Source organism: Eurypyga helias, unplaced genomic scaffold, assembly GCF_000690775.1.
Source record: "Eurypyga helias isolate BGI_N326 unplaced genomic scaffold, ASM69077v1 scaffold785, whole genome shotgun sequence".
NCBI lineage: Eukaryota > Metazoa > Chordata > Aves > Eurypygiformes > Eurypygidae > Eurypyga > Eurypyga helias.
Genome location: NW_010250723.1, coordinates 177962 through 190454, shown reverse-complemented (window position 1 = coordinate 190454; position 12493 = coordinate 177962). Strand labels below are relative to the sequence as shown.

The window sequence follows — 12493 nt, the reverse complement described above, 5'->3', positions numbered from 1 at the left end:
TGTGGTGTAAGACCCCTGAAAGGAATCCAGGTAAGTAACAGCTAAATGGAACAAAAAATATTTGTTTACCCTGGAGATGGTAATCTTTTTTATTCATGCAATTACTAATTAATGTCTCTTGTAGAGGTGAAATTTGCATTGCAGAATTACTGAGGGGGCAAAAAGAGGTAATTTTCATTTAAAACATATAGTCCATTATTGTTGTGGGCAACAGAGGAATATGCTCATTAGCACCTACATTAAAAGTTTCTAAAATACCCAGAATACTCCAAATTTCCATCATACTACCCTTACTTTAATAGCAGTAAGAGGATGAGTAAAACAGAACACAGGCTTTCGACTTGGGCAAGTTAACACAGTGCTGATGGCTTAAATGTATCCCATGGTAAATTACCTTTGAAAGGTCTCCAGCCTCCAAATAGAAGCAGATAACAAACACGTTCCATGTAACCCAAAGGACCAGCCAGACAGCATACTGCAGGGAGGAGGAGAGAAACAGTGCATTAATAATTTCACTATTAACTTAGTTCTACTTAGTTCATTAGATCATTAGTTCAATCCAAGACAAAACCAGACTATAAATATGGTGCATATGAATAAAAATGTTACATATAAAAGAGAATCAAGAATACATTATTCCCTTTCACAGACACAATCTAGAGTGAACTAGTGAGTACTCAGTCACACCAGAAAATCTGTACCCAAGAAAAGTTGATAGATCTGGCATTTGAAATTGAGACTAAACAAGATCTATTATTATTGTTCAAATGATAAATATCACAATATCAAGAGATATAATATCAATTATATAAGAAGTGCAGAGGTGTTTAATCAAGAGCCTATTCTAATATAACTTGTTAAATAACAAAGTTTAACTGAAGTAGGCACTAGATTTTGCAACACTTGGGATTTATTGTCAAAACACTAAACCTATATATAAAACCTCAAGAAACTAAACCTATACATATATAGCTTATCTTGCAGTATTTCTACAAAATATGGAAGGATTTGTTCATGACAGATTCTTCTATCAATATATTCTGTGACATTTCAAAGCATCGTTTATAATTATTCAAACACCCCCAGGGGTAGATTGTATTTTAAATGGGCAATTTATCTGGGTTTTTGTTTTGTTTTGTTTTCCAGTGTATACAGGAGTCATAGAATGGTTTAGGTTGGAAGGGAAATTAAAGACCATCTAGTTCCAACCCCCCTGCCATGGGTACGGACACCTTCCACTAGACCAGGTTGCTCAAAGCCACATCCAGCCTGGCCTTGAACACTTCCAGGGATGAGGCATCCACAGCTTCTCGGGCAACCTGTTCCAGTGCCTCACCACCCTCTCCATGAAGAATTTCTTCCTGACATCCAATCTAAATCTACCCTCCTTCAGTTTAAACCCATTCCCCCTTGTCCTGTCACTACAGGCCCTTGTAAAATGTGTCGTCCCCCTCCCCCAACTCCGCTTCCTTGTAGACTCCCTTCAGGTGCTGGAAGGCTGCAATAAGGTCTCCCCTGTGCCTTTCTCTTCTCCAGGCTGAACAAGCAACATTCTCTCAGTGTTTCTTCATAGCAGAGGTGCTCCAGCCCTCTGATCATCTTTGTGGCCTCCTCTAGACTTGTTCCAACCAGTTGATATTCTTCTTAGGTTGGGGGCTCCGGAGCTGGATGCAGTAATGCAGGTGGGGTCTCTACCCCCGCAGAGTAGAGGGGCAGAATCACCTCTCTCGACCTGCTGGCCACACTTGTTCTGATGTAGCCCAGAATACGATTGGCTTTCTGAGCTGCCAGCACACACTGATGGCTTATGTCCAGCTTTTCATTCACTATTAGCCTCAAATTCTTCTCCTCAGGGCTGCTCTTGATCCACTCTCCACCCAGCCTGTACTTGTGCTTGGGATTGCCCCAACCCAGGTGCAGGACCTTGCACTTGGCCTTGCACTTGGACCTTGCACAGTGGCCCACCTCTCCAGCCTGTCAAGGTCCATCTGGATGGCATCCCTTACCTCCAGCGTTTTGACACCACACAGCTTGGTGTCATCAGCAAACTTGCTGAGGGTGCATTCAATACAGTGTCCATGTAACTAACAGAGTTTGAACTGCAGCGGTCCCAATACTGACCACTGAGGCATGTTGCTTTTCACTGGGTCCACTCAGCCATTGGACCATTGACCACAACTATTTGTACTGCGACCATCCAGCCAGTTTCTTATCTACTGAGTGGTCCACATGTCAGATCCATGTGTCTCCAATTTAGAGAAGAGGTTGTTGTGCGGGACAGTGTCAGATGCTTAGCACAAGTCTAGGTAGATGATATCAGCTGCTCTTCCCTTATCCACCAACACTGTAACCCCATTGTAGAATGCCACCAAATCTGTTAGACATGATTTGCCCTTAGTGAAACCATATTGGCTGTCACCAATCACCTTCTTAGTTTCCATGGGCATTAGCATAGTTTCCAGGAGGATTTGCTCCGTGATCTTGCCAGGTACAGAAGTGAGACTGACTGGCCTATGGTTCCCCACGTTGTTCTTATTTCCCTTTTTAAAGAAGGGGGTTATGTTCCCCCTTTTCCAGTCAGTGGGAACTTCACTGGATTACCACGACTTCTGAAACATGATAGGTAGTGGCTTGGCAACATCTTCTGTCACTTCCTTCAGGACCTGTGGATGCATCTCATCAGGTCACATAGACTTGTGCACTTTCAGGTTCCTCAGATGGTCTCAAACATGGTCTTCTTGTACAGTGGGCAGTTCTGCATTTTCCCAGTCTGCCTTTCTCTTCTGTGACTTGAGTGGTGTGGCTTGACCACTTGCCGGTGAAGACTGAGGCAAAAAGTTGTTGAGTACCTCAGTTTTCTCCATGTCCTGGGCAACTAGGTCTTCAGTTTCATTCCAGAGACCCCACATTTTCCCTAGTCTTTCTTTCATCACTGACATACCTACAGAAGCTTTTCTTGTTGCCCTTGATGTCCCAGGGCAGATGTAATTCTATCAAGGTTTTAGCTTTTCTGACCTGATCCCTGGCTGCTTGGACAACGTTTCTGTCTTACTCCCAGGCTACCTGTCCTGGCTTCCATGCTCTGTAGGCTTCTTTTTTGTGTTTGAATTTGTCCAGGAGCACAGTGTTCATCTGTGCAGGCCTCCCAGCGTTTTAGCCTACTAATTCTTTGTTGGGAGACATTGCTCCTGAGCTTTGAGGAGGTGATCCTTGATTATTAACCAGCTTTCTTGAGTCCCTTTTCCCTCCATGGTTTTATCCCATGGTACTCTACAAGCAGAGTCCTGAAAATGATGATGTTAGCTCTTGTGAAGTCCAAGACAGTGAGCTTGCTGTGCACCCTCCTCGCTGCCCTAAGGATCTGGAACTCCACCTTTTCATGGTCACTGCACCCAAGGCTGCCCTTGAGCTTCACATTCCCCACCAGCCTCTCCTTGTTTGTAGAAGAAGGTCGAGCACATCACCTGTCCTTGTTGGCTCCTCTATCACTTGGAGAAGAAAGTTATCAACAATGCATTCCAGGAACTTCCTTGATTACTTACGCTTTGCTGTACTCATGCTTAGGCAATATCTGTTCATTGCTGGTTGCCAAACTTCTTATTCACATGCCTTATGTGAGTAATGGAGTACAAGTTTTCTCTTCTGTATACTACTTTGCTTCCTTTTCTGTATTCACAAAACCTTATGTGCTAGGACTGGAAACCTATTTTCCCACCATAATGCCAGAGGATCTTATATAATCAAGTTTGAACTGCTGTTGCTACTCTTATCTAATGTTTTTACATGAGAACCTCCCTTGACAAATTGTTCCATCATCTAATAAACCTGAGGATCTACAACTGTTTTTCTAATGACTGTTGTAGCTATCCTCTATTTGTTCATAATTCAATTCTGCATGATTGCTAATTTCATTCCACAGACCCATGGCACTGCATATGTATGAAAGAAATATTACAGAGACATAACAATATTTACTACCTGTTATAGCTGAGGGCTATTTTCTCCTTATATATCACCAATCCATTTCTCTCTAGTATTTACAGAATTAGTCTTCTTGTTTTGTTGTCTTTTCTCCAAACTGTACTGATTAAACTTTGTTAAACTACTTTTCCAAATCAGGAAAGTGTGTTTTCTGCACAACTCTGTACTATATGACCTTCTGAATAAGCAGACAATATTTTAGACTGTACACTATTCATCCCTTAGAAAAATACATGACAAATCATTGTTAGACATGAATGACAATCTCATTCTTTAAATTCAGTAACAACCTATGTAGGATTCTTCTTAAATTTCTCTTGGAAGAGTTATTTCACATCAGAATCTCTATCATACAAAGTGCTGTTTTCCAGTTAATCTTCTAGGTACTGTGAAAAAGAAACAATACTGTCCTTTCTGAGGTGATCTAAAATGAGACTATATCCAAAATTAGCAAAATTTAGACCTAGTCTAACTACTTACTTTTATAGATAACCAAATAATTGCCAATCAGTCTTGCTATTAGGTAGAACATGTACAGATTTTAAAGAATTATAATAAATATTGTCTTGATGTAATGGAAGCTAGAACAGTTTTAAAGGTTTTAATTGCTTTACACAGAAGTAATTTTAGGTACTTTAAACCATACAGATTACACATACTTTATAGGACAGCTTTTTATGCTTCACAGATCTGGTCACAGATCACAGATTTTATTTAGGTCAGGAGGGACCCTCTGGAGGTCATCTGGACCAATTGCTGCTCAAAGCATGACCAGCATAGGTCAAGTTGTGCAGGGATTTGTCTAATTGAGGTCTGAATATCTCTAGAGATGGAGATTTCATGGATTCTCTTATGTGGATCTAGTCTTTGAGCATAGGCTGCTCATAAAACTTTGGAACATAAGAACTTAAATCAGATGCATGGTCTTAACACACCTTTTTTTTTTTTTTTTTTTTATCCCAACTTGAGGTATTAAGTATACGAGCATTTCATTTTCCTGTAGCTTGCTCATTGCACATGTAGCTTCACATGTAACGTGAAGTGTTATAACTACCAGAACAAGAGAAGCAAGCATTAGTTTAGATTTAATAACCTTAATTCGGCTTTTTTTTCTAACCTTGCAGCATTTTAACTTGTTGCTTTTTGCCACTTATTTTCATACTTTAATGTTACATACAAGTATACATATATTCTGATGGAATTAATACAAGTATTCCCTCTGACACATGAAGACAATTAGATATCTTAGAGTGAAAATTCTATATACTGCATTTAGACAGGTTTCCCAAAGTAATGAGGCTTAAGCAGTAATGTGCAACCTTTGTTCCCCCAAAATAAATTCTGTGCTCCTGAACAATTTTAAGCAAACTGGACAAATATATGGAAAATTCAAAGATATTTTTTTCACAGAAGTTTCAGGAAAATAGTCCTAAAAATGGGAAGACATACTCTATTAAGTTCTCATACAGAGAGAAAGACTTATAAGATCATCTTTTATTAGTCAACATGAAGGGCAAGAAAAGTAGGAGAGCCACTGGAAACTAGGTTTCATTAGATTAGCTGTTTATGGCACAACTTGTCACATTGCATGTAAGCAACAGCTGATTAAAAAGCTCACTGTGCACAGCACATCCAGAACACTCCAAAGAGCACTTTGGAGCTGCTTGTCCCAGCAGAGTCTTATGCTTACATGAAGTAGTGAAACTTCTTTTTTCCACTGTCTAGTCTATCACAAAAAAAAAAAAAAAAACCAACACCCAAACTCAACCCTCCCCCCCTGTCCCACCCCTCCCAAAAAAAGACAAATAAATCTGACTTTTAGATATGCTCTTTTAACAAGCATCTGCTCTTACTGGACTACAGATAAGGTTTAAAAATGTATTTTAAAAGCATGTTTTAAACGACTTCCTTTTGAAATGTTATATTAAGTGTTTGCTGTCTGAATTCTGCGGATAAACACTGAGTATAATTATCTTGAAATACAAGGATGCTGCTGCTTCCCACTGCTTCGTATATCAGATGCTTCAGATCTAGTACATCCCTTATCTATGGATCACATGCAGTCATAAATGCCTCTTGTTGTCTATGTGCTTCAGCAAATTGTTGCGGAAATTTAGCTCTGAAGGTCTGTGACAATGAACAAATCACTCTGGTACTCTCTATTATATGTATCTAATTAGAAACACATTTTATAAGAGTTCTTCAAGGGGCTATAGCTTTATTTTTTCTCCTATGTGGGAGTTCAAGACAGCTGCATTATCTGACAGAAGCCTCCACAATGCTACAGCAGTCACATAGCAACAAGACAAGAACCTTGATGAACACACACTTGACCAAGCAGGAGATACTGACAGGAGGCATAGCAGTGACAACACAGCATATTATTTTTATGGCAATCCACACTGAGAAGAGGTAGACCTGGAAGGCTAAACCTGAAGATTTAAATACTTAATATTTTACAAAGTCGTAGCCAGCCAGTAAAAGTTACACTTACCACTCTTTAAGTAAACATCAATTTATAATCCTTTACAAATAATTATAAGAAGAATTACCTACTTTATAATTTATTGATACTGTATAGTTACAAATTTGAAAATTTTCTATGAATCATCACAAATTAATGTAGGATGTAATTTTTTGGGGGTAATATGAAACTGAGATATGAAAATGGTTGTAACAGTACTAAGAATACATACATCTTTCTTCACACTTCTCTCAAAGTTGGCTAAGTTGCATTATCTCCATTTTACTAACAGGGAAGCTGAAGGTCAAAGAAATCAAATGACTAGACTTAATTCTGCATCTCAATAAAAAAATGATCACAAGGGGGACAAGAACCAAAGTTCCAGGTAGCCCACTACAGACTTAGATATAAAGCTGGTCAGCAAACTCACATCTAATAATCTTGGCACTTTGCCTGAAAGAGAAATATGTCATATACCTTTCAAGTATAAATAGGGAGCAACTCTGATAGGCATGGTCCTTTAAAATTCAAGTATTATTTTTTCTCACAAGTTTACATGGCCTTTCTCTTACTCCTGAATTCTTGTTGAATATGTGAGACAATTTCAATCGCATTTGAGTGAGGGATATAAGAGCTCAGAGCTACAGGATAGTACATTGTGCAATTCAAAGCAATTTAATTGTTGTTGTGATTAGGGATTTGCTATTTATTTTCTTTTTAGAAATGTACAAAATTTTAGGTTTAGATTCTTCAGCGTCTGAAAATATTTGGCCCCAAGACCCTTCCATGATCCATTTAGGAAGAAAAAATAAGTGCATTTCTGAAATTATAATTACTGCACTTGCCATGGTAATTAAAACTGTGACCATTTATGCTACCTGGGCCACAGTAATTGCATTGTTTTCTTGAGCCCAGCATGTCTGGAAAGGAGCAGGTCTTTCAAATAATAAAGTAACAACTGTCCACAATAATCATTATCTTTGATTCTAAAGTTATTTCCCTCTATTTTCCTCTGTCTGTGAAGATACATCACTTAGAAATACAATTTTCAAACCCATCTTTTCCACATCAAATCTAATTAGAAGTGGAATTCTCAGTACTTGGCACCAACATACAGTCTAAACTTCCTGATAACATTCAGCTAATCTTTGACATGTCTACAGCTCTGCTTACCTTTGAAAAGACCCTCTGAAACAGAAACAACTACTGGTGGAGACAGCTTTTCATGAACAGCAAAGCCCATGGTTTAGTTGTCATAAACTTTTGTGCTGTTGCTTGTTCAAAACTCTTTGGCACCAAACAGCAAAAGTTCTGCCTCTCTTGTTAACAACTTCCTGGAACTAGTAAAAGACCTCACCTAAACACCCCTGGGAGAAGTCCCTTTGAACTGGGTAAGATGGCAATTTACAGGGTGACTTCATGTGGCCACTTAGTAGGCACCAATCTCTAATTTAATGTGCCCTGTGCATTTTGCTGTTTCCTTCCCATTTCCATTGACTATTTCCCCTGAGAACTGATGAGGCTGTTGGTAGCACAACATGGTGGAAAGTCCACCTCTAGAAGGCAGCAGGAGCCACACCTCATAAGGAAGCCTCCTGTGCAGAGCAGGGTCAGAAACCACAGCCTCCAAAGAGGAATCAGGAGCCAAATTCATGCCCACAAGAGACTCAGTTATTGAATGCAGGAGGACCAGCTGTTTTAAGCAGAACTGCTGCTCTCAGCAACCTGACACAAATAGCAGCCGTGCTCTGCTTTTAATGATCCAGATGAAAGTCTTCCCTGCCCAGCAGTTACCTACATGCCTCAATGGGAGAGAGCTCAGGGCCAAAACCAGTAGCCTTGACAACAAATAGTAATGTTCTGGCAGCAGATGGCTTTGTGCAACCAGTCCAAGTGCAATAAATGCCCATTCACTTTCTTGAATATACTGGGAAGCTCTTGCAAAATGACACAATCCTTGGGGATTTTTTCATTGCTTGTTGATTGCCACAGCATGCCATTTGCACTAGTTTTGCTTGGATGAATTCTTCATATCATTGTTACTTAGACCTTTTCTTGCTGTTTGTTTTTAATTTTTAATCAATCATGGCTATAGTGTCAAAGCAGTGTCCACATCTGTGAGTTTCTAAGCAAACATGAATTGATTTTGTATGAACTGTTTTTGAGTTCTTGGACTTTTCTGACTCAAATTTCAATGGCAGTCTAGTTTTTCTGTTTGTGTTTATCAGGATTTTTTTTAACCCTCTGGCATTGTGAGTCCTTGGATCTTCAGCCTTTCATCAGTCACAAATGTATGTATATTTTCTCCTTCCTTTTGCTCCCTCAGGTAAAAAAAACCCCAAAAAACCCCAAACCTCCCCCCCCCAAAAAAAAACCTCTGATATTTCACTTCATTTACATTACACTTTAATAATTAGTTTCCTCTGCCAAAACTGACTGAAAGCTACTGAACTGTCAAATGCATCAGAACTGGTCACTACTAAACAGAAAATTACTGTTGGATTGGTTTTTTACTCCTGAGCAATCACTACTCGCAGATACAGAGCAAGTGCTGCTTAAAATTTCTTCCCATAGGTTTCTATACACCCAGTGGCTATGTATAAACTTTCAAGCTCCTTGGGCTCAGTTATTAGACTTGACTTTATATAAGAGTGTATTAACTCTATTTTCCCCTTGATTTGTGTGGGAAGGATTCATAAGCATAAAAGGCAAGAAGAAAGCTGAGGCACATTCTGGTCAGGTCACAAGTGGATGAAGGGACAGCTAAGAGCCCTGCACATTGCTATGATGTGCACTCACCCCCCAAACTACTCATAGATGGGGAAATATAGATTGGGTGAGACTTACTGGGCTCCTTTTTCTTTTGGCTCCTTCTATTTTGTTTCTATTTTCTTGTGTGTCAGAATTATACTGAGCCCAGAATGCACAGCAGAGATTTACTTTTTTTCTGAAGACATAGTTCCAACTTCTTTCTGCATAAGAGAAGCTGGATTTCTACAGAGCGCATTACTGCCGGAGTATCCATCTGCCCACATTTAGATGTCTGCAATGCAGATGTCCTCCTCTGAGCAGTGTCTAGCTTCCCATTACAGTCAATTGAGAGGAAAAGGCACTTCCAGGGTTCCGGTCATTTCTCAGTGCTCTGACACAGGATCACTCCACCCTTGCTGTTTGGACAGCTACACTCCTCCTAGGCATAATTCCCAATGTCACAGAGCCCATTAAAAATCTTTTACCAGCAACATCAAAAATAAGATAGTAACCCTGCACTATGCAGATATGCACTCCCTTTTTCTCACATAAACAAAAGGAAGAAAGCAATTTAAATGTCACTCATGTAAAATATCCCCAAATGACTGTGGAAGAGACATCTTCTGAGTATTATTGTCTCTTGTATCCTACACACACCTATGGTCCATTAATGCTTAAGCTTGAATCATTCCTTTGTTCATTTTCTGTTTCTTGGATTCACAGCTCTTTAGGTTTTAGTGGAAAAGACTGTGATAAGTGCTACCTTTGGGTACTGCAACATTTTCGTTTGTTATTTAGTTTCTGGTTCAGCCTCCAAGTGTACCATCTCAAAATATTACACTAAACACTAAATGACAAACCTCTATTCCAAGAATCCATGAACAACTCAACAGAGTTGTATGAACAACTCTTATCGGCCCATTAATACAGTCTTCATAAGAAAGATGCATGACATTTTCTCAGTGTAGTCTATTCTTAATAAAGAATTTCTTTTAATATGATGCTACAAGGGTGAATGGCTAAAATGTTTAAGTAGGCACACAGAAATACATAACATTTTAGCATTGTTCAGTCAATCTACTGCATTGCACTAGGGTGTTACAAATATTCTAGATCCCCAAGAGAAAGTATTCTGTAACTAAAGAGTTACTTTAAAAAGAGTTTTCTTTAAAAAGACGGTACTCTGCCATTCTTCTTACAGATGGGGAGCAGAAAAATTTTCTTCTTGTCATCTCAGATTCTTTTTTTCTTGGGGTTTTGGAGGGAGTATTTTTTAGGTTTCTTCTGCATCTATATGTTAAGCTCATGATTTTTTTAACAAAAGTGAATTTTATGTACTAAAGAAAGTAAGGTAAGCCAAAAATTTTTAAAGTAAATGTTTATTTTATCTTTTTGACTTAGCAGTAGAGATTTAATTGGTTTGGCTTCACTCATCATTCAATTCCTATATTTCTTTTGATCACATCTTTGTTGTGAAACATTTACCAGCAGGAAGCAACTTCAAATATCTGAATACTCAATTTACTGCAACACAGTACATAGCCACCCAGCTGCAGACACATACATACTCACAGATGGATTGATATTTTTCCTCTTATTTTACTTTCCTATCTTTTTCTGTGTTCTTTCTTTTGTTTGTGAAAGAGATTATAAAGGATCTGAAAATAGAAATGACTAATTAAATGTAAGTAACAGGAAAATGCTGTACAGATAATTCTCACTTAAATAGAGCAAAAAATGCTTTCTTTATATTGGAATTCTAGTAATATCTGTATTTTTCAAGACATAACTTGAGCTGGTCAGGCAATATTGAATCTTAAAATAGTGCTGTTTGATCCTCTTCTACCCCTCTGTTTCAATTCCAACATGAGTTTACTAAGATCTACCTCAAGAGCTACTAGCACTAGAAATCAATGGTGTACAAGATCTAAAAACTCGAAATTATGGTTTTGAAATCACATTGGGTTTTAAGCAGTTCTTATCAGCTGTTAAATTCTAATTATAGTTGACGCAGAAAAAGAGAAAAATAAAAATTTTGTGATTTGGGAGGTCATTTGGTTTTTCATTGCAAGGGCTAGAATTATTTTGAAAGAATTTTTCCAAACCCTGCTTTCTAGAAAATTCTTAAGACACTAAACATTTCAAGCCCTGTATTTCCTCGGAATTCATAGAATCACGGAATGGTCTGGGTTGGAAAGGACCTTGAAGATCATCCAGTTCCAACCTCCCTGCCATGAGCAGGGACACCTTCCACTAGACCAGGTTGCTCAAAGCCTCATCCAGCCTGGTCTTGAACACTTCCAGGGATGGGGCATCCACAGTTTCTCTGGGCAACCTGTTCCAGTGCCTCACCACCCTCTCCGTGAAGAACTTCTTCCTGATATCCAATCTAAATCTGCTGTCTTTCAGTTTAAAGCCATTGCCCCTTGTCCTGTCCCCAGACGCCCTTGTAAAAAGTCCCCCCCCCAGCTTCCTTGTAGCCCCTTCAGGTACTGGAAGGCTGCAATAAGGTCTCCCTGGCGTCTTCTCTTCTCCAGGCTGAACAAACCCAATTCTTGTGTTCTTGAATTCGTACATGGCAATCATCGCACAAATTGCATTCATAAGAATTCAGGTTGTCCTCCATGAATACTTTTTATTACTAAATTTTAGGGGAAAACTGCAGGACTTGTTGCTGTAAAATTTCGCTGTAACTTGTAGCACCACAGAACATTTTATCAATGAATTACCAATGAAAAAGAAACATGAACAAGATCACTTGCTGCTATAAACTGTTACTGCTTGTACTGCATTTAGTCAGGAAAGAATTAACTCTCTTTACCGTGGCTGCTAGGAAGCTGTGTTCCTGGATGCAGGGAGCAGCACTGATAAGTTCTTAGCTGGCGCTGGGGAATGACTGCACTAGATTCAAGGTCTTTCTCTGCTTCTGATCCTGCAGCTGCATTCCCAGCTCTCTCTGGCTCGCTACAGGCAGTGTAGGGGACACACAGTTCAGGCACCTGACCCCAACTGACCAAGGGAGCATTTCATTCCATAGTACGTCATGCTTGGGACAGAGGCGAGGAGGGGGTCCAGGAGCCATTAGTCCCTCTCTCTGGTTTAATCCCATACACTGCTAACACTCTTCCTGACTCCTGCATTAACTGCTTTGCTAACTCCTGTGCTGGTTCATTTGTGAGGGAGTTGGTAAGTTCGTTAATTTTCCTGGCTGTGGTATCACTGATAGGGTTTGCTCAGAATCTGCGGCAATTGCTCTGGGGCTCGGGCCCTCAGAGTGTGGCTCTCGGGCCCTCTAGC

General features: G+C 39.4%; 1 protein-coding gene across 1 annotated transcript in view; it reads right to left on the bottom strand.

Moving 5' to 3' along the window:
• Positions 1 to 394: 394 nt before the first annotated feature.
• Positions 395 to 12493, bottom strand: part of LOC104509726 (sodium/potassium-transporting ATPase subunit beta-1-interacting protein 2) — a gene marked incomplete at both ends in the record, with an annotated part of 47892 nt that continues 35793 nt past the window's right edge. Inside the window, one exon of the mRNA XM_010151763.1 lies at positions 395 to 475. Within this exon, the coding sequence (XP_010150065.1) occupies positions 395 to 475 (81 nt within the window). The remainder of the gene's footprint in view (positions 476 to 12493) is intronic.